This window comes from Centroberyx gerrardi, chromosome 12 (genome assembly GCF_048128805.1).
Source record: "Centroberyx gerrardi isolate f3 chromosome 12, fCenGer3.hap1.cur.20231027, whole genome shotgun sequence".
Taxonomy (NCBI): Eukaryota; Metazoa; Chordata; class Actinopteri; order Beryciformes; family Berycidae; genus Centroberyx; species Centroberyx gerrardi.
The window spans coordinates 23467833-23495202 of NC_136008.1; the positions used below are offsets into that span (position 1 = coordinate 23467833).

The window sequence follows — 27370 nt, forward strand, 5'->3', positions numbered from 1 at the left end:
ACGTCAGTGTCAGAGCAAGAATCAGAATCGAAATTGTGGCCCAGTATATTTGCACATTTGTAACAGGTGTTTGATGTATTTGATTTGATCACATTTAAGGGTGGCATGTGTAGCATTTTAACATCAGTAAATCATCACCACATTCATTTTGAGACATTAGTATAATTACTGTAAACAAATGAGAGCATCATTAAGAAGATTGGCAGCCTCTACCGGCCTCTTCACTGCATTTTACATTGTGAGCCACCGGGTCGGATTTCACTGGAAACCTGCTGGTTGTTTATGGCACAAAGGAAGATTACACTGAACAGGCAACATTTTACTTTGCAAGTAATACACATCTTTATTCTAACTGTAGTTTCAACTTCAGGTTAGCCTACCTCGCCAGAATGCATATTTGTTTGCTTTTCTGTTTTTTTTCCTCTCTCTCTTTCTTTGACTTCCTCTCTCTCTTTCAAAATAAGGGGTTATAATATGTTTTAACGAGGGATGTCAGCCCCTTTCATTGCACAACACTGGTTTGTCTCATTCTGTTAGCAGTACAGTAACCTCACTTCCAAAGCATAAGAAGCTGTATTTTGTTGTGGTTTGTATTTTACTTATTAGGAATTTTAGTGGTTAATTCCAACTGGAGGCTTTTAATCTCCATGTACAGCATAAACATTAACTGGCCCGAAGCCCATTTAATCTCTGCAGCAGTAGTTACCATGTAGATGTACCAGTGGATGATATGATTACTAAAGAGCATATTAAAGGATGATAATCCAATACAGAGAGGGGTAATGTGGCTTTGTTTGGCTCTGGTATCAGCTCAATCGGTGCACTTATTGACCTCTGGCTCTCATTGTGACTGTGCTTTTGGTTACAGTCTGTCTCTCTCTCTGTATCTCTCTCTGTCTGGCTACCCAGTATCTACGTTTCAGTCACAGTCACTCTCTCTCTGCCCTCTCTCTCTCTCTCTCTGTCCCAGGTGTGCTGTACCTGTTGGAGCACGATGAGGAGTATGTGTTCACGCTGCCCTGTGCCTACGCCCGCTCCATCCTCACCGTGCCCTGGGTGGAGCTGGGGGGAAAGGTCACCATCAGCTGTGCCAAGAGCGGCTACTCCGCCACCGTCACCTTCCACACCAAGCCCTTCTATGGGGGGAAAGTACACAGGTGGGTGTGTGTGTGTGTGTGTGTGTGTGTGTATCTATGCAAATGTATTGGATCTAATAATGTCTATATGACTTCATCACATTATGAATTTATGAACTGCATGTTGATGCCCGAGGGCTTCCGAGTGTCTCAGCGGAACAAAATACATGCCTGTAGAATGTCACCGCAACTGGAGTGTGGTGTTTTGTAGCACTGACTTACTTTGTCCTCTCTTTAATGTGTTTTTTTTATTTTATATTAATTGTGATACCCTGGCATTATTACTGTAAACAAATGAGACCATGTTTGAGACGACATTGGTACACAATGTAACATCCAGCATAGGCCTGCCAATCTTCTCTGCGATGGTCTCATTTATTCACAATAATTATGCTAATGTCTGAAAATGAATGTGGTAATGACCTGTTGAAATGCTACATGTAACACCTTTAAATAAACTAAAAAAAACATGGGTGTAAATGTGGCTCACAACTTGTGTTGCATATCGCTCTCTGGCTTTGCTTTTCTCATGTTTCCGTCACTCTGTTGAATGCCATCTACTAAAGAGGAAATACATTCAAACAATCTTATGAAAGTGATGCTGATCTCTAACAGAGTCACAGCAGAGGTGAAGCACAACCAGACCGGAGCCATCGTGTGCAAGGCCCAGGGTGAGTGGAACGGGACGCTGGAGTTCACCTACAGCAGCGGGGAGACCAAGGTGATTGACACCTCCAAACTGCCAATCATCAAGAAGAAGATCCGGCCCCTGGAGAAGCAGGGCCAGTACGAGTCACGGTGAGTGGATTCAAGTCAATCATGGACTGGCTTTCGGTTTCTGTCTATTACTCAGCTTTGACACAAGGGTGAAAGGCAGTCTGGCTAAATAAGTGGCAATGAAGAGTGTTTTTTTTACAAAATGGGAAATCCACTATTTGAAAAAAACATCAAAAAGTAAAAAAAAAAAAGACATCCAGGACTTAAGAAAACTTAAATCCTTTGTTGAACACACTGTTGAGTTGTACGGAGTAGAGCATGTATTTGCAGATATTGATTAATATTGATGAGAAAGAAGCGTCAAATCATGACCTCATGCTCTTGAGGGTGCAAATTTGACTATTTGACTTTGTCTAAATTCAGAAATGCCATAAAAAGTATTAAAAAAAAGTGAAGCCATGAATAAGGGAAGATGACTGATACATATTCCGTGAGAATTGTCACCTATCTGATCACCAGTGCTTATTATCTTTTGCAGAGTGGATTAAAATTAATTGCATTCTGATGTTTCAGTCTCTATTTGATGTGCTATAATCCTCTCTGTTTAGTGTTCTATCACCCTCTTATAGCTTATAGACATTAAAATATTCAAACGTACTCTGCTTTTTGAAAAGAAGAATAGTTTTTGGCTGATTTATATGTTATCATCATCTTTTTGTCAAGCAGCCATTGCAGCTGATTCTGAGGTGTTGAGGTGAAACAGTCGACCCTCAGTCTCAGATCCAGCAGGCAGAGGGAAAGCAGAGGTTAGAGGTTTATAGGACTGATGTAAGTGAAACAGGTTTCCTGACAGAGACAAGCCTCTTACCAGGGATTAACATAGTAGCCCCAGCAGATCAGCCCTGCCAGCAAATATCTTCAGGCCGTATTAACCGCCTTTACAAAGATCTGTGTGTATGCGAGCACGTGCCGGCGTGCCTTTGTGCGTGGATGTAAAAAGCTATTAAGTTGCGCTTAATAGCACTTACTCAAGTGCAGAGTGATCAACAGCTCTTCGGATGGCTTTTAGCACAATGAAGAAGTGGAAGTAGAGAATGACTTCATTAACTATGATCAAGTCAATTAGATGTAATGTGTGGCATATTAATTGTAGTCTGGCTCAGTGTTAACACTGTCGCCTCATAGTGAGAAGGACCCGGCCTTTCTGTGTGCAGCTTGTTCACATGGGTTTCTTCCCACAGTCCAAACACAAAACAGGTGGATTGGAGCCTAAATGACCCAAAGGTGTGTGTTAGCCATATGAGGGACTGGCAATATATATTCCAGGGTTTTTCTCTGCCTTCTACCCAATGCATGCTGGGATAGGCTCCAGCCCCCTGTGACTCTGGATAAAATTGAATGTAATGTAATAAAAAGGATAGGATACGACAGGATAGGACACTGTAGCCCATAGAATAGTATATTGTCACTCACCTGTCTCGTAACAGAAAGTGAATAATACAACATAGCATTCACTCTCATAAAGCAAACATCACATTTGTGACAGAGCTCTAACTTAACTTTTGAGCCTGTGTGTCCTCTGGATGTCTGGGAAAGATCTGGCTGTGCTTAATTCCTCAGACGGACTGTCAGAGAGGATGAGAGCGCAGTGCGGGGTGGAGCTAGATAGCTAGCTTTAGTAATCTGACACACTTCTCTGAGAGGGGGACACTCCCCTGCCTGTGTGTGTGTGTGTGTGTGTGTGTGTGAGAGAGAGAGGGAGAGAGAGAGATTTTTCACAGCGGTCTGACTGACTGACCGACCTTAATTTGATCTGATGGTTAATTAACAGTCACACACACGCAGAAATGTGAAATGTCAAGCTTTCTGTAGAGGACCTGGTTCGGAAACGCTTATTTTTGGTTAGACATTATGACCTTTCCTTTGAATATTGAATATTATTTTTAGAGGAATACAAGTTTTGGGCAGATTGGTCTGTTGGTCAACTAACCCCAACATCAAAATCATCCATGTGTCCCTGGTAGATCATTCACTCTGGTGCTCCATGCTAACACTTTAGCTACACTATGTGTGACTGTGGGCAATTGTAGGAGACTAGCATTATCTAAAGGATAATGCAGAAGAAACTGAAACAATATAAGAAACTTTTTCATAAATCATTTGTGGTTTTTACTATATGGCCTGTAGATTCATTAAATCAATATTATTAACACAGTATAGCTGATGTAGCCCTGGTTGTTCATAACAGTATTTTATTTTTGTGTATCATATGTTGTGTAAATGTACCAATCTCCCATACAAAACTGCCAGACTTAGCTGCATATCATTTAAAATGACTTACTATTTAGCTTTGGAGCTGCTACAACTTCGTATATTCTCACTTTTGAGATAATGCTAGTCGCCTACTATCACTCAACATAGTGTATGTTAAAGTGTTAGCATGAAGCAGCAGAGCCAGTGATCTACCAGGGACACATGGATGATTTTGGTGTCTATGTTCTCATCACTTAACTGTGAGACTGAGGTTGGGAGGGAATTCTATATTCTATACACAGGCAGCGATAGGACAGGATGATGCGCAATGTAATTAAGTCGACTCCAAGTTATGATGAAGTAATTATCACCTGCACCATGACATGATGTTGGTGCACCTGCCTCCTTCACTCTCCCATCTGGACTCTTCACACACACACACACACACACACACTCAGGTCCCTCTCCTCCCTCCATCCTCCATCTCCTCCCTCTATCCTTCCTGTGTGCCTGTGTGTGTTTTCTTCACTTTCATGTTTGCCACTGTTTGAAGTGGCTTTCAAGATTATGATGTGGATCATAACTCGTATGCTGAAGTTACGCACAGTTTCACATGGCTGTGGCTTTGTTTAGGAGGGCCAGGACGTTTTCTCTCTCCTCTCCTCTCCTCTCCTCTTCTCTTCTCTCCTCTCCTCTCATACCAGGCCCTCAGGTCTCGCTCCTCCGTCTCCTTCCCATGTGCTGGATGGTAATTAGGTGTTCAGCTGCTCCATAAGTCATGCAATTTTTATGTAATAAGGAGGAGAACGTGCACGTGTGTGACGTGAAGATGGAGGCTGTTTGGAAACATGTTACACGTGATGAGAAACCCGGCCTAGTGACAGAGGAAGGAGGCGTTACATGTTTCAGCTTCAGCTTCCACAAGATCATCAATGCTTTTGCTGTCGAAAGATATACACCCATAAAAGACACTATCAGGAGTAAGAAACTGTGATTGGACAGTCTCTTGACAGCGCTGTCAGCCTCAATATCAGCCTCAGACTGGTTTGATGCCATTTTTCATACAGTGATGTGAATCATGAAATAGAGTGGAAAGAAATATGAACCAGCAGAGCAGCTCCATGATGTCTTCTTTGTCGTATGACAGAGGGAGACTTTGATGCAGTCGGTCACACACACACACACACACACACACACACACACACACACACACACGGAGCTGGGAGATAGTCTGTACAGTCAAGCGCTTGTCAATCATGTGTAATAGAATATTAATGGATACAATTTGAATTCTTGGACAACATTTAGAGGAAAATAGATTGGAAGTTTTTTGACTAAATGTGTTTTTTTAATTCTACTTTTAAAATTATTTACTTAAGTACTACTTCAGTTTCTTGTAGCCCACTATGTTATCCACATGGATTTTGTCACCATCTCTGCTGAAGGCTTGTCTCCATTTCCACAAAAAGGTTCCCATGTATCATCACCTTAATATCCCCCATGAGGCAATTCATTTGCCAGGGGGGGGAGCCTGTCCCATGAATTACCTTGTTTTAAATGTCACTGAAGAGAGAAGTATTCCTTAATGGGTGCTGAGGTTGAGAGACTGGAGTCAGAGGAGAGGTGGCCCGTGTGTTGTGCAGTGCAGAGCTCTGCCTGGTGCATTGTGGGTCAGGTGAGGGCAGGTTGCAGCTATTAAAGCCGTTCTGAGGAGCGTCTCACTGCTTGCTGGACCTGGTAAGATGTGTGAATGGGGACTAGGGACTGGACTCATTTACTATCTCTCTATGTATATATGTCTATATGTTTATCTATGTCTATATGTGTGCCTTAGTGTGTGTGTGTGGTTGATTGAGCGTATAGATCCAGCTGTTTGTATGAATTTTTGGGACATCTACCCCAGAATATACTGAGCACATGGGTTAAGAAACAGTTTGCTCATGATGGGATCCTTAAACTATGTGATAAGAGCTGTGCTATGTTTTCCCTGTTCCCCAAGTATAATTAGAACAACATTCTTGTCATGTTTTCCCTGTGTCCAGGCGTCTTTGGCAGCATGTGACGGCGTCGCTGAAGGCAGGAAACATGGACGCCGCCACGGAACACAAACACCGTCTGGAGGAGCGGCAGCGCAGCGAGGGCAAACAGAGAGCCGCCACCAAGACACCGTGGAAACCCAAATATTTTATCAAGGAGGTGAGGAGGAGGAGGAGGAGGAGGAGGACACAGCAGCGACGTTCACTTTCTCAGAGGGATTTCAAATGGTCAAGAGTTAAAAAGTGAATGAATGAGTAAATAAGAATGCATGGAAACACTTTACTTGAAGTGGAAGCAGATTAGACGCCCATTAGAAATATAGACACACTTTTCTTAAAGTATAGTCATCAGAAAACAGCAGAAAATCACACTCAGTTCAATATCATGTCATTGACCATACAGCCACATTATGTATCCAAGCCCCAAACTCTGATTCTAATAATTATCATGCACTTGCAATGCACTTACAATGTGCTTATGATGCCTTTTAATGCCTTATGAGCACAACTTCAAGTAAAGTGCTACCACATGCACATCAAATCTTGTGAGGTCCATGGAGAGGTTTGGCCCAGATATGCTGATGTTCCTTCCTTCACTAATCATTTGGGTCGGGGAACAGAGCAGGTAAGCTGATCCCTGGTCAGCAACTTCAGCCTCAGACTGACTGGGGACATTTTAGTAAGGCTTTTATTTAAGCTTTGATATGCTGCCAGCAGTGCAGAATGAAACTGAGGAAGTGAACCATTTTTGACTCTCTATCCTTTGTGTGTGTGTGTGTGTGTGTGTGTGTGTAGGGTGAGGGCTGGGTGTACCACAACCCCCTGTGGAAAACCCACTGACCAGGAGCCTCGCGTGCAGCTGTCCGTCCCCCCGAGGGCAGCCGGGGCCGATCGGAGCAGAGGGCCATCCGGCCGTCGGAAGAAGAGAAGAAGAAGAGGAAGAGAGGAGGAGGTGAAAACAGACAGATTGAGACTTTTCTGCGAGAGGTGCCAAAGACGAACAGGAGGGAAACGGACGAGCGAGCGGCGAGCTCATTGCGTCCCGGCGTCCAATCAGAAACGCGTCCGCTCCCCCCTCGGTGAGCCGAGGATTTACACAAGCGCGGCCATTTTGGAGATTATTCAGATGGGACACAAGTAGAGTTAGACTGAATATAATGGGACAGTTATTGTTTTTTTTTCTATCCAGTAGATCCAAATACCAGAAGAACATGTACACATACTACTGCCCCTCCCACTTTTTAGTTGTTTGCACAATGTACCGAACAGCGGCGTTGGTCACAGGAGTTTTTTGCACAATCCACTGTATAATTTAGAGTGTAAACAGCAATGTATAAAGAGTGTGCACTGTGTGTGTGTTTTTATGTGTGTTTGTAAGAGTGAATGAAGGGGTGATCTACTGTATTTAGCCACTTTGAAAAACAGCCCTGCCCTGCGCGCATTACATGGAACACATAGAGAGCGATGTAGAATGTAGATTTCATTTTGGGTGGGAGCCGCGAGCCCGCTCTCAGTAATGGAGCTCATTAAAACTTAATGCGAGGGAGAAGCTTTTTTTTTGGGGGGGGGGGGGGGAATGATATTCTACCTGAACTCTTCCTTTATATTCATGTGGGGTAAAAGCTCTATCCTTGAGCTACATACATTTATCAGGTTAAGGTTCGCTTTCACTGATATAATTCATCCCACCTCCACCCAGTGAAAACCTCCAGTGAACCGTTACTCTTAAACTATTTAAACCATGCCCACGCCATGAGAATCTGTGATTTTTGGTCAGTGGAACATTCATTTTTAAAGCGGTAAATCTCCCTCTCCTCCTCTGTTACAGTTTGATCCCACATTTTGAGAAACATTAGCCTTAGGATTAAGGTTAAATAGATACTTGCCTGTACTGTAGATACAAGAAAGCACATTGGGACACACAGCAGAGAATCAACATGCTGATTTCATCCACAGCAGCCTGGATGCAGTGAGGTCTTCACCCACACTTCAGCATGTTGTCAGTCATTATAGCATCCAGGATGTCCAGATCCCAGCAGACAGGGTGAAATCCTCAGATGACACAGACACAAACAGGAAGCAGTTTGGATAAACAACAGCTTATATAATTTACTTACTTATGGAGAGACTCTGTTCTCGTCTCTCCAATCAACAGTTTTAATCAGACAGAGGAAGAGGTGTAATGTCTTATCCATTTCTTTCTCGGGGGATATATCTTACATTCATCTTTTACATTCATCAGTCTAATTACCATTTAAATCATATAAGATAAGGTGCTGGCATCACAGTTTACCTCCCTCAAAGAATTATACACACCTCAACTACCACTAAGCCACTATTACAAATAAAAGCTTCTCTTGGACTAGTTAGTAGACTGCAGATTAGAGTTTTAGTTGTACAAATATTCCAAGGAGGCTGAAGTAATCTCATTGGTCGCAGTAAATCTCAATGGGTGGAGAACCACAGTTTTTCTGGCTAAGTACTGAAGCCCATTGAAAACAGCAAAGGGTAAGAGAGTTGGTAATCTGTGGTCATTTGGCTCCGCCCACTGAGATTTAACTCAACCAATGAGATTATTTCTGCCTCCAGCTCTGCTCTGCCTCCAAGAAATGTTTGTAAAACTAAAACTCCAATCTGCTAGTTGACTCCGTGGTTTCATAAAATAAAGCAGCCAATGATACATCAAGGTGTTTTGACCTTCCATGACCTTATAACATTACAAAGTCTAGTATGTCGAACACCTGCATCTTCACCAGATGGATCATAAGTCATGGTTTATATGTGAATGAATGACAGGTGTGTGTGTGTGTGTGTGTGTTTGCCTTATGTAAAACTGATAAGCACTGTAGTACACTTTGTAGACACTGTGTGAGTGAGGTGTGAACTATCTCAGCAGGAATATTATCTTTGTCCATTGGATTACAATAGTCAGGTGCTTATGGGAGTCTCAGACTGGGAAATGTTGTTAGCGTACTTGATTAAAGTCACCCTTCTCTTTTTTATGGACCATCTCAATATGTAAGTAGCTGGCCTCCTAAAATCATCTCCACATTGAAAACATCTTTTTTCTCTATTCTGAATCAGTGGTAGAGACAGTTTTAGTGCTAAGGTGATTTGGAAAATGGTTCTTTTTACATTTCAGTTAATTTGCAATGTGAATGTTTCTAGTGGGCAGCACCGCAGCGTCACCATGGAGCTTTGACCAACCAAATAAACAACCAAACACCTTGTCCCGTTCACCCGGCCGTATAGAGAACAAACCTATGCAACACTTGACTGTAGAAGGTAGTCTCCAGATACTGGGGCAGGGGAGGGGGTGGGGGATTTAACAAGATCTGTATTTGTTTAAAATAAAGATCCGTTGTGACGATCACACAGTGGCCTCCTGTCTTTTTTCTGATAGTGTAAACATAGATCGATATACTGTAATAAAGTTTGATCTGGAAGGTACTACTGCACATGCTTCTATACACATAGGAGAGCAATCTACAGAACATTGCTTCTGCACCCAGCTGCTCTACAGTGTGTGTGTGTGTGCTGCCATCTGCTGAACAGAATGAAGCAGCACCATCGCTAAGTGAGGAGGACGAGAAGCTGAGGCAACAACAAAGAAGTCAGAAAAATGACTATTTATTATTATTTAATAGTAGTAGTAAACAGGAACAATAGGCTCAAATGAAGTGTGTGAATAGCTTTATGTATTGCGGTCCAAAGTAGGAACACAACTGATTACAATGACCTCTGTTCTGACCTTTACTGCTTTTCATCTCCACCAGACAGAACCTCTCCTGTCCTGTCCTGTCCTGTCTGACAGTCAGGGCTTTATGTGAGTGAACTTGATGTGGGTAATATAATGTCCTGCAGTGTCCGATGTCAGCAAGGGCATCTGAGTGAAGAAATCACCACTGCCAGGATGATAACTGCTGCAGGCCACAGTCACATCGCTGCCCTCTAGCACTGAACTACAGGGACAAACAGGCTGAAAACATTTTCAACACTTTCTTCCTCACATTTCTCCATCCATCCACTTTATAGACTGTGCTAATGTTTTGCCTTTTGCCTATTGCCTCAGAACTGTGACCGAGGTCATTTCATTCAGTTTCCTTGTTGTTGCAGTGGGAGAAGGGCAAGATCTCAGAGTCTACAGAATGTTAAGATGGAGACATTTCAAGGGTTAACTACTGAGAATAGTGTCAGTCAGTTCTAGTTTGGTGCTTGAGTGGCAATGTGACTCGAATCTTAGGTCAAACTTAGGTCAAGCAATTCAGCACAAGACTGATTATGGTGATGGGTTTCTGAACGGTTCGGCTGGAAAAGAAAGATCAGAGTTTTCCAGCATTCCAATCCAAGTAACGTTACAATCAAAGCTTTACCATCTTGCCATAATGTAAATAAATTCACTTGCATTCAACTTACAATATATTTCTGCTATCGATGCGATGGATGGAAGATGCTCAGAGAAATGAAGATACCTTGAGGCAAAGAGAAGTTACACTTAACATTTGTGAAAGTTGATTTGAGATTGAGGAGTGTGGTATATTGATCTGTTTAAGTGGGGACATCTGTGATCATTTGAATATGGTATTGGTTTTCAAATTTAGAAGCATCATTACTGAAACAACTCAAAGAGTTCCTTGGTTTGGACTTAAAACGAAGCCAATGCAAATGAGTTTCCTGAGAAAGTGGAGTGATCTTTGGACAGATGTCATGGGTCACACTAAATTAATAGGCATACTTCAAAATAAATTGAGATACATTTAATTGCACTTATGGCTAGGAGCAATTGGTAGATCAAGAACCTTAATATCAAGGATCCAACAAGAACTTCCATAAATAGTCAAGTGTGAAAGATGTGCGTGCAAAAGATGAACCAAGAAGGAACTCCGATTTAAAGCTGGGTGTGACGGATATATTTTGCATATGTGCAGTGCAGTTATGAGAAAAAAATGCAGTAGATACGATAAAGCACATGCATCCTGCGTATAATCTGAAGAACTGACAAGAAGCAAAAACGTTATTTCAACCTCTTTATTCAAAAAGGCATGTTTCATTCTCACACCAGCATCCAGATCATTACAATTGATGGAAGAAACCTTGACTTAGAAAATCAAAACGAAATAAAATCCTTGCATTTCATGATAGGACGCCACGCTTGCTTTAGTCGTCGCAGCCTCCATCGTTCATGTAATAAATACACTCACAGACAGTCTCAGTTGAGCTCCGGAAAACGATATGGTTTTTTCTGGTGGTTTAGCTGTTAAGGCCAATACGATCCTCTCCGCCTGGACTTGGTTATGGTTGCATTCTTTTGACAAAAAACCTCACACGACAGAATCAAAAGCCGGCTCACACAGGTTGGATATGTAAAGTTATATTTCAGAGAACAAGCTGAAAAAGGGGGATAAAATGATAGGCAGGTTTACGTTGGGAAACAAATTACACTCCAAAATCATAATGCATCAGACACGTAGTAAGAAGTTCACTTGTATGCCACTGGTTGCATGACTACAGATACAGGCATCAACTTAAAAAAAAATGAGTGAGATGTCATCTAGTAAGAGAGAAACACTGGAGGCATGACAGCATCTGACAAATATTGATTTGAGTGTAACATTGCTTGAAGCCCTCTGAAAGCGCATGCCCCCTTCCTTCAGCTTGGAAAAGAAGAGGCAGACAACTGAAAAAAGTGCAGAACAATGTCTAAACTCATCGGGGAATAAGCGGTGGGACCAGAGCAGTGTTTGATCCGTGTTACTGTACCTTTAAAGAGAGAGAGAGAGGCAGTCTGGTGTCTACAAAGTGCACCGAGACCCTCGACGGGACATTAAAAGGGAAGCGGGCCTCAGATTTTGACTGACTGACACTGGACAGAATGACAGCAGGTTCAGTGGAGGGACTCGACAGCTGCGTGTTCACCAAACTGATCGTTACAGCGTAGCATAGTTTCCCCCCCCTTCGCTGTTTTCAAAAGGAAAGAATGTGCTTTTGTGCATTTCCAACAAACGGAGGAGAGCTGGAAGTGTTTTTAGCGCTCGGCACCCCGGGCCCTGAAAGCTAAAAGCAATTCAACTCAAGCAAATGAGCGCTGCACTTCAAATGGGGTTTCAATAACCGCGTGGCAACAGAGACAGACGTGTGGAGCGTCCCCAAAGCATACGCTACGCACCGCCAGCAAAAAGCACAGCAAGTACTTGGGCCCCGACCAGTTTTGAGTGGTAGCGGCTCCCAGATGATTTGCAGTCACACGCGCATCCAGTGGCGCCCAGTCTAACTCAGTTCAATTTAACTTCAGTCAAACCCGGCGGTTCAGTGAGGCTGCAGCTCCACACAAGTCACACAACTGAAATTTAAGTGATGATTATAAACCCTTGAATCAGCTCTTAAAACAAACACATGGATTCCACCGCCTCTCATCTAAACATTACTCCCTCCTTGCTCTTATTTAAAAGGTAACAATTTCTCCCCCTTAAACCCAGAAATACAAACTGCATGAAAAGCCTTGGGGACGCTGTGTCCCATTTCCTATAGCTTGACTGATGTGAATTCCGTGCTATGGTGTTGTGTACAGATTGAAATGGATTATGTTGGACTGTGTGAGCAACATATTCTTCTGATCAATGTGTGCGTGTGGGCGACCGTGGGACAAACAACGGGACAAGAAATGTTTTTGGATAAATACGGCACATTAGCCCTGTGCGACGCTGGTCCCATGTCGGTCGAGGATTTGTCAACTTTCACACATCACAACCTTAACCATAATTCATAGACCTTGGTTCTTGACTTGGTTTCCCCAAAGCAGCTGAAACATAAAGTTATCTTATTCCTACTGACTTGAAACTGAACAGAGATGATCTTAGCGCTAAAAAGCTTTTGGGAGACGCAGGCCTGCGCTGTTGTGAGTCGTGTCCAGTGTGTCCAGTGTGGTTCAACAATGTACGAACGATACAGATAGGAATATCACACTCACAGTTGAATAGACCTGGTCTGGTCCTAAATTAACCTGTAAGCCCAGCAATAAGAGGTGGATGAAGGGGGGCGACTTCTCCTTGTTAGCACAAATCTGTACATGCATCCCTCCTGTTGATAATAAATCCTGGGGAGAATGTATATGGAAGTGACATCTTTTTCCCCCATGGTGAATTTGAAAGAAAAAACAAACATCAGGGCTGGACTTTCCAAAAGCATCTGAGCACCAACTCAGCTTTGTTGACTCTGAATTTGTGATACTTAGTGCTCTGATGGTTTTGGGAACCCGGCCTGATAGATGTTAAAGGTGTGGTAATAGCTTAAAGTTGTAATCTAACAAGTGGGCTGGATTTACTTGCATATTACTTGGAGCCAGATGGCCGTCGATAAAAATTTAACAAGTGGGATGGTAGGCAAGTAAATTGCAGGTTTTCCTCTCCTTTTCCACCAAAATGGACATTTATGAAGTGGGAGAATTTAATAAGGAATGCCAACAAGGGAAATAGCATCCCCCTTCAGCCCCATTAAGATCACCCTTCACCTAGATATATGTCATTTCCTCAATTTCAACAGGAGCAGGGTTTAGGCGATGAATTTGGGAGTTGGTACAACAGTAGTATACCATCTTATGTAGACTGCGCTACAGGGTCTTATTTCTATCTGAACAGTGCAATACATGGAGCATTCCTGAACTGAGTCCCTGGTGTAAGGACAAGTAATCTCTCTCTCTCCTCCTCTTGCTCTCTGCCTCAAATCACTCACCGGCACGTTCAAGTACAAAAAGAAATGCGAGTCAAAAGGTCAAAGTTCCTCAGGTTAAAACCAACGCTGGGAGGATCTCGGACTAGCCGACATCTCCCCTCCTACCCCTCGACCCCTCCTTATCGGGTCAAAGGTCAGCCGGGGTTCAATGCGACCTCCCCCTTTTTCCTAGGTGATGGTGGAATTTCCGACCTGGACCTCCAGCCGAGGACGCTCGGGGTGACAAGGGTCCGGAGAACCTCTGGTGGTCTTTACTCATCTTGATTGGTGGATTAACTTTGCTGTTTGTTGTCGTCGTTGTTGTTGTTGTTGTTGAAAGTTTTTTATTTTACGTAAGATTTTTCCTCCCTCTCGTCCTGTGCCTCTGTCGGTGAAGGACGTTCTATAAAGATTTCTTGGTCAGTTTCTTGCCTTTCTTGAAGGCAAGCTTGTTCTTGATGTATCCACGCTTCCTCTTGGCAGTCTGGGGAGGAAAGAAGAACCAAAGAGGCGGTCAAATGGAAGTCAAGCCATACTTTGGCACTCCTCACTAGACACTTCAGTTTCAGAGGGCCAATGAAGCCGTTATATAATTTGATCAAACATTTTCAGTTATGTCTAAAGCAAGACTAAAGACAGTAGAAATCCTTGTGTCCAGATGGTGTGTTTCCATTCTAAAAAGGCTCTTACACCAAAGGAATCCTTTGCAAGCGATGACATTGAAAGTGTCTCAACCACAGAGCCAAGTTAGACTAGTCTTACCTTTTTGGAGGTGTACTTCTGCTTGGTGGAGTCGGTGGTTCGGAGCTTGTGCTCCACACGGTCTCTGTTCTCCAGCTTCTTGACCTTGTAGATCCTGACCAACCAGTGCTCTGAAGTGAAGGCTTCCTCCAGGTGCTTCAGCTTTATGTCCTTGTTGCCGATCTCGGCGTTGCGTGTCCGGTCGAAACCCGGCGGCGTCCGGAAGTCCAACTTGATGGAAATTAAGGAAAAGGGGAACGTGTTAGGAAACTAGGTCCTGTTTGTGGATTTGAAACTACTCCTTTGAGGTCATCACCATGAGTTCTTTGTAATCAAATAAAAAGTGTACATTTTCAGCAATATTATAAATAATAAAAGACATACCTGCATCTCTCCAAAACGGTAGTAAGACATTTTGTACATAAGGCAGTTGAGTAGGGTGGGGGAGCCGGCTTTATCCACTCTGAACTCTCCCTGGGGGGTAAAGTAGTCGCTTTCCTGTGGGGAGGGATGAAGAAGAAAGACAGATGGTGGAGAAATGAGCGAACTGACACATTTTGATCAACGATTTCATTTTGTTTTGCAGCTACACCACTTAAAGCCCACTCAACTGCAGGCACTTTTTCCCCCAGCAGAGCTCAGAGAGCACATCAAACATTAATATGAATTTCACTTTGCAGGCAGCAATCTCTGAAGTCAATATTTAACAAGCGTTAGATGGTCACCTTCATCAAATGTGCAGCGTGTGTTTTCTCTTTGAGGAAAACATCATTATTCGATAAAGTGACTTAAACGTGCATGACATCTCTCACCCTGATGTCCTTGGGGTGCTCCCCTTCTGCGATGCGCACCATCCACAGGAACTTGTTGATGTCATCGCCTGAGTAGCCAATCACACCTCCGAAGATGATCAGGACGTAGTCGACATCCAGTGACCTCATGATTTCATAGGCTGCACTCTCATTAGATGACATGGCCTTGCCCACCTGAGGGAAAACAGAAAGATACAGATTTGACGATAAATCTCAATTCAGTAGAACTTAAGTGCCCATAAAGGACTCTACATGTGCAGCAGAATAAAACTAAACAACAACTAAAACTACAAGACATACAAGAATGTCAATGTATTTTTGAGATCTCAGGTTCTCTCTACAGGTGTAGAGGTGCAGCGTGGCTGTATAACTTATGTCCACTTGGTGGTGCTATAGACTAAGGCCACAATTCAAAACTAACTGTCCTACATCACTGCTGAAAAAGTCCACTAGGAGCTGTTATAGTATGGAACCATTAGAGTACAGAGGTCAAAAAAAGTGTAAAGAAAAAAGAAACAAACAACTCTTGCTGCTCAAGGCTATGGTTATAACATTAACACAGATTTCCATGGAGGTCTATGGCAAGATTATGTCTATATTGTAACAATGCCTGTCCTGCCAGCTCTTTTTTTCCTTTATGTATTTGTCATCATCTTATTCCCATCTTCGTCTATTGGCTTAGAGTGGATCTAAGATAATCTTTGCACTAAGGTGCTTTTGGGAAACAGTCTGCAGCTCTCTTTTTCTTTCAGATTTGATGCAGTAGAGTGAAACGCTATTAAGTAAACATTGTTACGCAGAATATGGTTTTCATCACTGCATTATCAGAAAAAGAAAAACAGGAAAATCTCCTGAAACACTCCTAAAATCAAGTGCAATTCACACTGTTGAATGTATAGCAGTTCTCACCAGCGCTATATGACTGTTGTTCCACGTGTTGTTGTCTACTAGCGTGGTCCTGTTAGCCATGCCTGCTATCTGGTAGCCGTAGTCCCACCAGGACATGACCCTGGCGTGCTCGTCTGTGTTCTGTCTCAGCCAGTAGTACGCCTCCCTGAAGTCATCCAGGATGTTACGGGAGCTGGTTGGGGGAGGGAGACGTTAAGAAACTGAATTGGTGGATTACTCTGCACACACACGTATGCATACCCTCATCCACCACTGGTTGGTTGTTCTCCACACTGGCAGTGGAGGGGTGTGTGTGTGTGTGTGTGTGTGTGTGTGTGTGTGTGTGTGTGTCTGTGTGTTTATATCCGTATGAGCCTCCACACTGGAGTATTTCGATGCTCCAAATGCTGTATCAGAGGCTTTTCCACCATAGAGATATCTCTATGTTTTCCACTCTATGGTCAAATTGAAAGATACTGAAAACTGGCTATCGGCAGCTTCAATCCAAACATATTGGTATTGGTACTGGCCTTCAAAACTCCCTATCGGTTGAACCCTAACCCTAGAATATATTGACAATATGTGTGTGTGTGTGTGTATGTGATATTGTATTATTCTTACCCGTCATGGTTGTACGATGCCAGCACTACACTAGGGCTGGAGTAGGCGTTGCTGGTGACCCAGGTACAGTGGACGGCAAACATCATGAGCAGCATCAACATCAGCATGGTGACTATAGACTTGATGTTGGGCCCCAGTCCCTCCTCTGCCTTCTCCTGCTCCGATACATGTTTACGCACCTTACCAGCCTGCAGGGGGCAGAGGACAGCACCCACACACAGGACACAGTGTGTAAACAAAAAAACACACACTGAAACAATAAGGATACAGACAACCTATAAATATAACCAGTCACTATGCTAGAAAACTCTTAATTGTCTTTATTGAGAGAATTCTCCATCAAGGCAGAGACGGACTTTCATGGCAACACGTTCAACACAGACTTTGATGAGACCAGTTTGGGTGTATTACTCAGTGAGGCGTTACAGTAATGTTATTACTTTCCCCAGTAAAAAATTACCATTTCAATTTAAGTAGTAACATTACAGTTACCAGTCAAAAAATTAGTTATCATCCCTTCTAAATAATCAGGTTGAAGTTATCCAAAAACTTCATCCCACCACCATCCACCTATTCGTTTTCTTTTGAACTAGTTGTCATCCTCTCAGTTGATGTGAGCACACACCGCGCCAAAAGAAAAGTTTACTTTCTCTGAGTGGATGTACTCCCACTACATCGACTTTGAAAAAAAGCAGCAAAAGGATGACAAAAACATCAAGGCTATTTGGTTTCCCCGAGGAAGGAGGAGTTATCCTGATCTTTGAAGGTAAGAGAAGATGCATTGTAACATAAAAGTAATGTAATTAGTGTAACAAATTACTGATCCTGGGGAGTCATTTGTAAAGTAATAACATTACTTTTGAAATGAGAAATGAGTATTAAATTACTTTTTTGATTAACGAGCCCAACACTGGAGGAGACAGTCTGCAGCAAACTGTTACGACTGGGTGCCTAAGAAACTTTAAGCATCATTTCTTCCACTGCAAGATGAATATTCATCTACAAAGAGACAGTACTAGTATGGATTATTTGGAAGTTTCATGGAGGTAAAACAACGCACATGATGCACTAATGAAGAAGATGACAAAATGTTGACATAGGACTCACCACACACACACACACAAAGCCATGCAGACACACACACACACACACACACACACACACACAGGCGACCCCTGACCTTGTCGTAAAGGTTGCCGGAGTTCTTCCGGTCGTCCTCGTCGCTGCTGTCCTCGGCGGGCGGGCTCTCCCTCTTCATGTCGTCGCCCAGGTAGTGCTCGAAGACGCTGGAGAAGGCCACCGCCGACAGCATGCACACCACCGGGGTCAGGGTCAGCATCAGACGCACCATCACGCCGGCAAAGTACACAGCGCTGATGGCATACAACGCCACTGGCAGGGGAAACGCAGAGAGAGAGAGATTAGGAGGCTACAGGCGGGGAGAGAGAGAAGCCATTTACACCTGACATTAACACGTCTTGTATCCGGACTGTCTAGATAAGACTTTTCATAATATTACATTTACACCCGACATTAAAATGCATCTTCAGTATGCACTTTAAAAATCAGATTTCGCTTTGCCTCGCCAAAACGCAGATAGCCGCGCACATCACTTCCTCTCCTAATATTTATATCCTTAAAATTGACAGTAAACACCTTCGCTTTTACCCCCATCCCCAATCCGTTTTTGACAAGGATGCTACTATCAAAGCTGTTTGATTTGTGTGCATTTCCTGGTTGAATTCGTGAGCTGAATTTAATTTCCTTTTACGTAGTTGTTATAAGCAGTTATGCGTTATATTAGAGACACATCGCCTTCCCGCTTTGCTGTTAATGTGCCTGAATGAGTCTCTGGCCAACTCCAGAGGTGGTTTGGGTGATCAAATCCTCATTGCATCTTGGGTACATTTACACCTGGAATTCATGTGTTTATGTTCAATCTGAATACAATCTGATCACCCAGGACTCATCTTAATGGCAGGTGGAAAGGGGGTCATAGAGAGAAAACGTAACAGCAGAGAGGAAAGTACAGTATACATTGAGACATTAACCAAATATATATATATCTGTGCATGTGTGGCTGTATTCATGGAGCGTTCCTGGCTGGATCCAGATCAAAGTGTCTCAGAGAAAGAGAGATTAGGAGGTAACAGGTAGAGAGAGGCAAAGAGAGAGCGAGGAAGATATAAAGATGGACAGAAACGGAGTGGAAGAGCGAAAAGCAAGCAAATAAGAGAAACAGTGGGGAGAGAATGTCAAAAAAGAGAATGTCAGCAACTCCAGCAAAACACACTGCGCTAATGGCATAGAGAGCCAAGAGAGGGCAGCAGAAGACAGCACTTTGTACTGGCAAACAGCAGGAATAGTCATGTATATTTTACATTCAAATCAAACGGCTTTCATAAAAGGCAGTACACACACAGACAGACTCCGAGACAGAAAGCGTCTGCGAGAGAACCGGCAACAGAGTGCAAGGGCCTAAAAATGAGAAAGACACACAGAGATGAAGATGGAGCAAAAGAGAGATAAATAATAGGAGCGAGACAGAGCGAGAGAAAGACAACGCACTGGAAGGAACATGAGAGAGTTACCTATAGAGAAGAAGAAAGAGACAAACACACAGAGAATTGTTAAGAACATCCAGAGAAAGGTAGAGCAGTAATTGGACATGGGACTGTCTTTGCGGGTGTAACGTGAGTGTGTAACGCCGGTCCTGCCTGCAGTGAAGCCTTCCCTGGGTCTGTATAATCCACTCTGAGCTTAGGGGAGCCTGGGCCATACACTGGCTCAGCAGTGTGGGCAGAATAGAGATGGGACGCACAAGCACAAGCATTCCCCTTCATCCACCACACTGATGAATATGTTATAGACAAATGCCCACACAGCACAGTAACAGCTCACTCCGCATGGACACAACAAGGAAATCATTCCTTGTGAAGTGTGCCGAAGAACGAATTCATTATGAACAAATATGGACTACATATGTAAAACATGCTGCCCAGGCAGTTCCTCCAGCCCTTTCTACCACAACAGCTATGTTTCTACATGGGGAGGCTTAGACATGCCAGCAAGGGCTGTTTTGGGAGATGGTCATTGTACCACTGTCTTAACCAATTTGGTCATCCACAAAAATTTGTCTATTTTAAGAGTCCCAAAGTGATGAGACTGTCCTATTTTGATTTGATTTAATATTATCACCATGCATATTAATAACCCTGTTAATGATACATGAGCTAAGAAGAATTATTTACTACATACATTTCTCAACAGCCAATGTATAAAATATTTTGTCTTCATTGTCTTTATATGTTAAAGTATTCGGGGAACCCTTGATCCCGGGGTAAGGGGCTTGTTCAGTGTTAATACTTAAGACAGAAGTTTTAATGAAACATCGTCAATTCATCAAAACAACATCAATTCTTTGATTCAAGAGGAGAAAGAGCTAGGCTTGCAAGCTGTTAACAGGGTTTATAATACATGGGGTTACTAAAAATAGCAGTATGGATCTAAGATCACAAGAGGATCAATTTTACTACCATATGATTGAAGAGGCACACTAGTGCGGACAGTATTTTAAGATACTTGATGAATGGACACCTTGGATAGCAACTTTTATTGAGGTCATTTTACTGTAGGACTAAATGAATACTTTTATTTGTTGAGGCTCGGAGGTTACAGATTTCTTACTGTTTAAAACACCAGTCCATCACTGATGACCAAGGGATACAGATAACGTACTACTGTGCTGAGAGGTTTCAGGACCGACTGTGGTCATCAGTCGAGGCTGGGAGGGAGTCGTGAAGACGGACTGATACCCAAGACCAATTTGTCACTGATGCTCTTTTTTGTGAGGGATTACTTTTATCACATTTCAGTTTTATTGGACAGTGTGCAGTAAACAGTGCCAGTAAAGATAAGGGACAGCCTAAATTAGATGCTATAACAAACCTTGTGGATTAAATTCACAAGCTGCGACAAGACAGACAGGAGAAGGAGAAGGAATGAGCAGCAGAAGAAGCCTGAGAGCTGGATTTAAATTCACGACCATTGTGGCTTCACCCGCCGCATCAGAATTCTCACACTGGGTGATGTTTTCAGTGCAAGATCACAATAATTAATGCCCAGTGACCGGATAAGGACGCTTTCTTACCAGACACCTCTGTCACTGATATTCAAAAAGTGTTGTCATGACACCAAAATTTGATTTTAATACCAACGCCAGGCAGTATCACAGTTTAAATTGTAAACCATCAGAAGAAGAAACAACCCTGCAACTAACTAATAATAATAAACTCAGGAATAATACTTTCATACTAATACGAAATGCAATAATCAACCCAATAAACCATCTCTCCCTCTCTCTGTCTATATTTATCTAATCTTTGGTTTGGTGCTTTTTAAAAGGTGGCAACTGGAAGTACAAAACAAGCTGCAGGTAGGACACATTTCACCGTCACACAGCTAGCTGGCTCCACTCCATGTTCATTACAACAGATCACATGGACCACTTCATACACTCCTCTGGACCAGCCTTTTCTGGCAAAATGCTTGGCAAAACTGATCTGAGTGTAAATAATTGTTAGTACATTTATATATATAAAAATGTTAGTACATATTTATTTTATGAGTGTAATATTTTTCTGCACTGGCAATTTGCTGATAGAATTTGAAGACAGAAAATATTACTTGAAGACGAGAATTAGGGCTGCAGCTATCGATTATTTTAGTAATCGAGTATTCTACCGATTATTCCATCGATTAATCGAGTAATCGGATAAGAAATACTTTTGCTTCATTAAAGAGCAATAGTAAATATACAAAAGAGAAAAGCTGTCCGCACGAAGCTGTCCATACGACGCTGTGATTTACTGAAAACGAGGTGAAATAATAATTATTATTGATATTTATTACTAGGCCTAAATATCATACAAGTTCATAAGACTGGCTAATGTACATTTATTTGCTATGTTGAAGGGTTGCCCTACACCTGCTGACCCTACTCACTGCAATCAAACTAAACTGAATATACCTGCTGTATTGGACTGGTGCATTTTAGGCTCCAATTGCTACTTACACCACCTGATATTTTGCTTTCTGGGGTATTTTATGCATCACTGTGAGGGGAGTAGGTTTGTGTGTGTGTGTGTGTGTGTGTGACTATCATAATAATAACATGAATGAAGCTCAGGCTTTCACAAATTGACTGCAGCATTTTATTTTCTGTGGTTATTTTCTTGAGCAAAACTTAGCTAACTTAGGGACATCATAACTAGCCACCATATTGATTTACGTTCTTAACTAGCCATTACATATAGCCATAATTAACGTGCATTCTTTACTAGCCTTCATCTCATCCCGTTTTAATATTAAGTGCTGACTCCGCCCACCCGGGCCAGTTTCGGCGTACGCCGGTAGCAATTACAAGTGGACCCTATCCTACAGTCCCTGCTCTCAGCGGAGGGAAGGAGCTACACTGTGTGTGGGAAGCGCTGTGACCGTCAGACCCCTCTGGATTAGACAAGCAAGTAGAGAAAACCGGCATCAGCCGAACCAATTTATTGCCAAATGCTTTGGGATTCAACACATTAACATTGCTTCCCATGGTCAGAAAAAGTCGGCAGATTTGTCGCTAGTCGCTTTTGAGAAATAAAGTCGCCAGGGGGGTCTGAAAAGTCGCTAAGTCTAGCGACAAAGTCGCCAAGTTGGCAACACTGGATCCGAAACTTTGGACACTTTCTGTCGTTTTCTCTGGCCTGTCTCTTCTCTTCGCCCCTCGCTATTTTCTCTCTCTTTCTCCAGCGCGTTGTGCAACAGTAATAATCATCCGTGCGAAACACTGAGCGTGTATATAGTTATATTGATTAAACGAAGCTTCGATGCAAAGAATTTGCATCGATGATTTTTAGTAATCGAGTTACTCGAGTTTCTCGAGGAATCGTTTCAGCCCTAACGAGAATAGAATAGAATAGAATAGAACAGTTTCCCAAATGAATGAACCAAAGTACAATGCCAGTACACCGTGCAAAACTAGATCAACCAGAAAATAGTGCCCACATACTGCTCTAATTTGACACCAATTCAGTTCTAAAGCACACGCCACATACCGTAGATAAGAGACTGCGGTCTGATGGTGGTTAGAAGGGCTTTCATGTTTCAGGATGCTTACTGAAAACATGTTTGTTGTTGACATTCTTAATGCAGAACCAGACTAGCAACTACTTTCATGGCCAAATAGAAAAAGCTCAAGTACACTGCACTGAAGTTACACTGAACTTGAACGCAAGCATATTAGTTCTAGGGCTGTCACCAAAAGATAGCAATCTGATCTGATAGAAAGCCTTCCAACCGTGCTGACAAGTCCTGTAAATGGAATTGTTGCTTTGCCGTCTCTCGCTTACTTTTACTTTCTCCTGTTTTCAAAGGTTCAGGCCCGTTGGGCAGAAACCTTATTGTTTTTCCTTTGTTTTTTTCATATTCTTTTCCAACATTTTCACAATTTCCTGTGAGATGGTAGATGATAGAGACATGCCATTTGGCAAAATGATAGATATTGGTGGTGACTTGTTTATTCTTATGTTTGCACATTATTTTGCAGAACATTTTTCTGACAGTACACATGCAGTGTAGCGACTCTGCTATTACTACTGTGGCTTGTATAAAAGCCATAATACCAGTGAGAGCCTTTTTCATTGTGATTGTGGGCACTTTGGTGACAGCGATGTTAGCTGCACCTTGTGCCTAGCTCCGCCACAGCAAGTCCATCATCACAGTAAAGAGCGCTGCCTTGGTTATTGCTTTTATAATAAAGAATAGAGGTCTGACTGTGCTTAAAGGACTGTGGTGAGAGGTTCCCCTACTCTTGTCACTAATTGGTTTCATTATTGGTGTTCCTAAAGCAGAACCAGAGCACATAACTTACAGTGATGTGAAAAAGGAAGTACACCCTCTTTGAATTCTATGGTTTTATATATTAGAACATAACTAACCCTCATCTAGTCCTCACCAAGTCCTAACACTAGTTAAATCTAACCTCATGTGACTCATAACACACACAAATGTTACTATGCTGTCATTTAATCAATCAAAAATAAGCCAACATTATGTGAAAAGATTTGAGGGCTTTCGTTTATGCACAGCTCTCTTAAGGTCCCACCACAACATCTTAATGGGGTTAAGGTCTGGCCATTCCAAAACCAAGATTCTTTTCTTTTTCAGCCATTCAGTCATAGATTTACTGGTGTTCTAGGATCATTGTCCTCTTGTATGATCCATTTTCGGCCAAGCTTTAGCTGTTGGGGCAGAGGGTCTCACATTTTCCTGTAGAATATGCTGGTACAGGAATGACTTCATAGTAGACTTAGTGACTGTGAGGCGTCCAGGTCCTGTGGCCTCAAAACAGCCTTAAGTCATCACCTTAAGTCCACCTTAAGTCTTAAAGTCCCCATGAAATGAACTCCCATTACTTTTACTTCCTGGAAAACAGAGTATCTTTCATGGTGACTTCATGCTGCTCTAGTAGGTGTAAATAAATTTCTAACCAATAAAACCATCAGATTTTTGAACAATTCTGCCCCTCTGTACCCCTCCCATCAAATAAAATTGCCTTTCTCTCCCTGACTGATATTCCATTGGTTTAGACTTTTGATTGATCCCTCACTGCATTATGTCCTGCCCCGGCATCCTGTTTCAACAGGAAATGCATCAAATCCAGGAAGTAAAGATGCCATTTCATGGTGTTTTTAAGTCCACCACCATGCTTGACGGTTGATATGAGGTTCTTGTGGTGATCTGCAGTGTTTGGTTTTTTTGTGCATTACGACCAAACAACTCCACTTGGGTCTCGTCGTGTCACAGAAGTCTTGTGGTTCATTCAGCTGCAATTTTGCAAACCTAAGCCGTGCTGCAATGTTCTTTTTGGAGACAAGGGGTTTTCTCCAGGTTGCCCTTCCATGAAAGCCATACTTGTTCAGTCCTTTCTTAATGGTGGAGTCATGAACATTTGTGTGTTGACAGAGGCCTGTAGAGCCCTGGATGCAGCATCATGCAGTCTGAACTTGGGTTGAATTTGCTGGGACGCTCACTCCTGGGTAGACCGGCTAATGTCTTGAATGTTCTCCATTTGTAAATGATCTCTCTCACTGTGGAATGATGGACTTCATGTTGTTTTGAAATGGCTTTATAGCCCTTCTCAGACTGATGAGGAGCTTCAATTGCTTCTCTGATATCATCACAGCCATATTTTCTCCTTGGCAAGCTACTGTATGTTAACACAGCGCTGAACGCTCCAGACCAAACTGTCAAAGCTTTTGCTTTTATAAACACTTCACATGATCAACTAATCATCTGCACATGATTAGCAGCACCTGCTTCTAATTATCTTCTTAATTGATATTGAAGCAGTAATGGTGCACTTTCTTTTTCACACATTGCTTCTGCATGTTGGCTTATTTTTGATTGATTAAATAATAAGTAAAATATGTTTGTGTTATGAGCAGTGTTAAGGTCGTTTTTGGAAAAAAGTAATATATTACAAACTACTCATTACTTTTATTAAAATTCAGAGTTCATTACTTACTTACTAAAAATAATGAATTACTTTACTTATTACTCCTCAAGAAAAGTAATTAGGTAAACTGCTTGTTACATTACTTTTGTGTTACACCCTAAAACGACTGTGCTAGGGCTTACTTATGTTCATTGGGCCAATAGATATTGTAGACCTAAGCCCACATTACCAGCAGAAGTAAGCCTGGTCTAAATAACGACACACTTTAATGAAGATAGAGCCTACAGCATAAAATTTGGACTTTCCGAGTTGTTTTTACCACTTTGTTGGCTCATTCATGTGCTCTGTATTCGTAATTCCGACATGACTTGAAGGTAGGATAGATAGCCTATTAGCCTAGGCCAATAAAGGGCTTAAAGAGGCTAAAGAATGTAACAACCTATCTGTTGGATGAGTAACTGTAATGTGATTACTGAAACTGGAACAGTAATGGCTTACTTTACTCCGTTACAGGAAAAAGTAATGTGATTACGGTAATGCATTACTTTGCAACGCGTTTTGCCCCCAACACTGGTTATGAGTCACATGAGGTTAGATTGATCTGCTTTTAAGACTTGGTGAGGACTAGATGAGGATTACTTATGTTCTAATATGTAAAACCATAGAAATTAACTTTGAACGTTGGTGGCCTGAGTGTGTTAATTAGTGTGGATGGGACGCTGTTCTCCATTGCTACCCCACTTCATGATTTAATCTGATAAGATGGGCGTATTTTTATGTAAAACTCTTGCTTAGTGCAGCTTTAAGTGTGGAAGACAGCTATGAATAGTTTCTTACCAACCTTCATACATGTTTGCATTTGACATTCTTGATGCAAATCCAGACTGAGAGGAGCTTTAGAAAACTGTCCCGCACTCCGATCTGATTTTCAAAGCAAAAAATACGTATTCAATTATATGACTCTTACCAAAGACCCGTTCGTCATTGATGTTCTTGATGCAGAACCAGAGGCCTGCTGGGAAGGTGCAGACAAGGATGTGAAGGTCAAAGAAGAAGGAAACCCAGGTGGTGGGCTGGTGCTCCGACACAGACGCTATGATGGGGATGTGGATCTTAGCATAGCTGTGGAGAAAATGGAAGAGAAAGAGAGAACTGAGAGACCATAAAAGTGCAAAAAAACAGTTGGCCATTGGAAGAAGAAAGGGAGGTTCTTAACAGTAACAATATTACATAATGAATGCATCATTAGCAATCCTTTTCTATAAGATAAAAAGCATATTAGTGCATTTTATTACCTTTCATATCCACTTGACTCACTAAGAATTAATTTGATGGTAAAGCTATGCAATCTTATTCAAAGTGAGAAGATTGTGAAAACCAAGTTTGGCTGTTGTCTGTTATCTTGGGTCCGAGCACGACCCCATTACTCTATACTGCACTGCAGCAAAACTTTACTTCCTTCAAAAAAATGAACTGAGGCGTGCGCACAAACACACACACATGTACACGGACACATGCACACAGTGAGAGTTTTAGAGTTAGGCAGCTGATGCTGCACTCTGGCAGTTCTCTATAAGCCCAGATCAGTGGGGGAGAAAAGTAGCATTATCTGTTTAGGAATTTATGACGGGGCTGACTGACAGACTGACTGGTTGACTGGTTGGCTGACTGCTTGACCAAAGAAATATTTTGGCAGCTAGAAATAGGCTTGGGCAAGCCTACTTGGTATGCATTTGATTTGCCTGCTAGATACGTGAGAAGACTAAAATGTGGACATATCGCTTGCCAAATAAAGTTAAGGAAAACGCACTCTTCACGTTCATAAAGCATCTGAAAGTAGGTAACTATTTTTTTCACCCTGCACTAGTAAGAACCACCATCCCTTTGATCCTTTATTTAAAACATGCTCTAAGACGGACTAAAGCTAACTAAAGCTGACTAAACTAAAACTTG

At 42.2% G+C, this 27370-nt stretch overlaps 2 protein-coding genes across 2 annotated transcripts in view; one reads left to right on the forward strand and one right to left on the reverse strand.

The window, feature by feature from the left end:
- osbpl10b (oxysterol binding protein-like 10b) overlaps positions 1–7494 on the forward strand; it is a 61562-nt gene extending 54068 nt beyond the window's left edge. The window contains exons 10-13 of the mRNA XM_071911996.2: positions 971–1157; positions 1752–1934; positions 6149–6302; positions 6938–7494. Coding sequence (XP_071768097.2) covers positions 971–1157; positions 1752–1934; positions 6149–6302; positions 6938–6982 — 569 coding nt within the window. The 3' untranslated portion in view covers positions 6983–7494. The remainder of the gene's footprint in view (positions 1–970; positions 1158–1751; positions 1935–6148; positions 6303–6937) is intronic.
- A 3661-nt stretch (positions 7495–11155) lies between these two features.
- The window catches only part of LOC139921710 (dolichyl-diphosphooligosaccharide--protein glycosyltransferase subunit STT3B), a 59955-nt gene continuing 43740 nt past the window's right edge, over positions 11156–27370 (reverse strand). The window contains exons 9-16 of the mRNA XM_071912017.2: positions 26385–26539; positions 18092–18303; positions 16912–17099; positions 16312–16483; positions 15403–15576; positions 14975–15088; positions 14612–14821; positions 11156–14333 (exon numbers count right to left, since the gene is read on the reverse strand). Coding sequence (XP_071768118.1) covers positions 14253–14333; positions 14612–14821; positions 14975–15088; positions 15403–15576; positions 16312–16483; positions 16912–17099; positions 18092–18303; positions 26385–26539 — 1306 coding nt within the window. The 3' untranslated portion in view covers positions 11156–14252. The remainder of the gene's footprint in view (positions 14334–14611; positions 14822–14974; positions 15089–15402; positions 15577–16311; positions 16484–16911; positions 17100–18091; positions 18304–26384; positions 26540–27370) is intronic.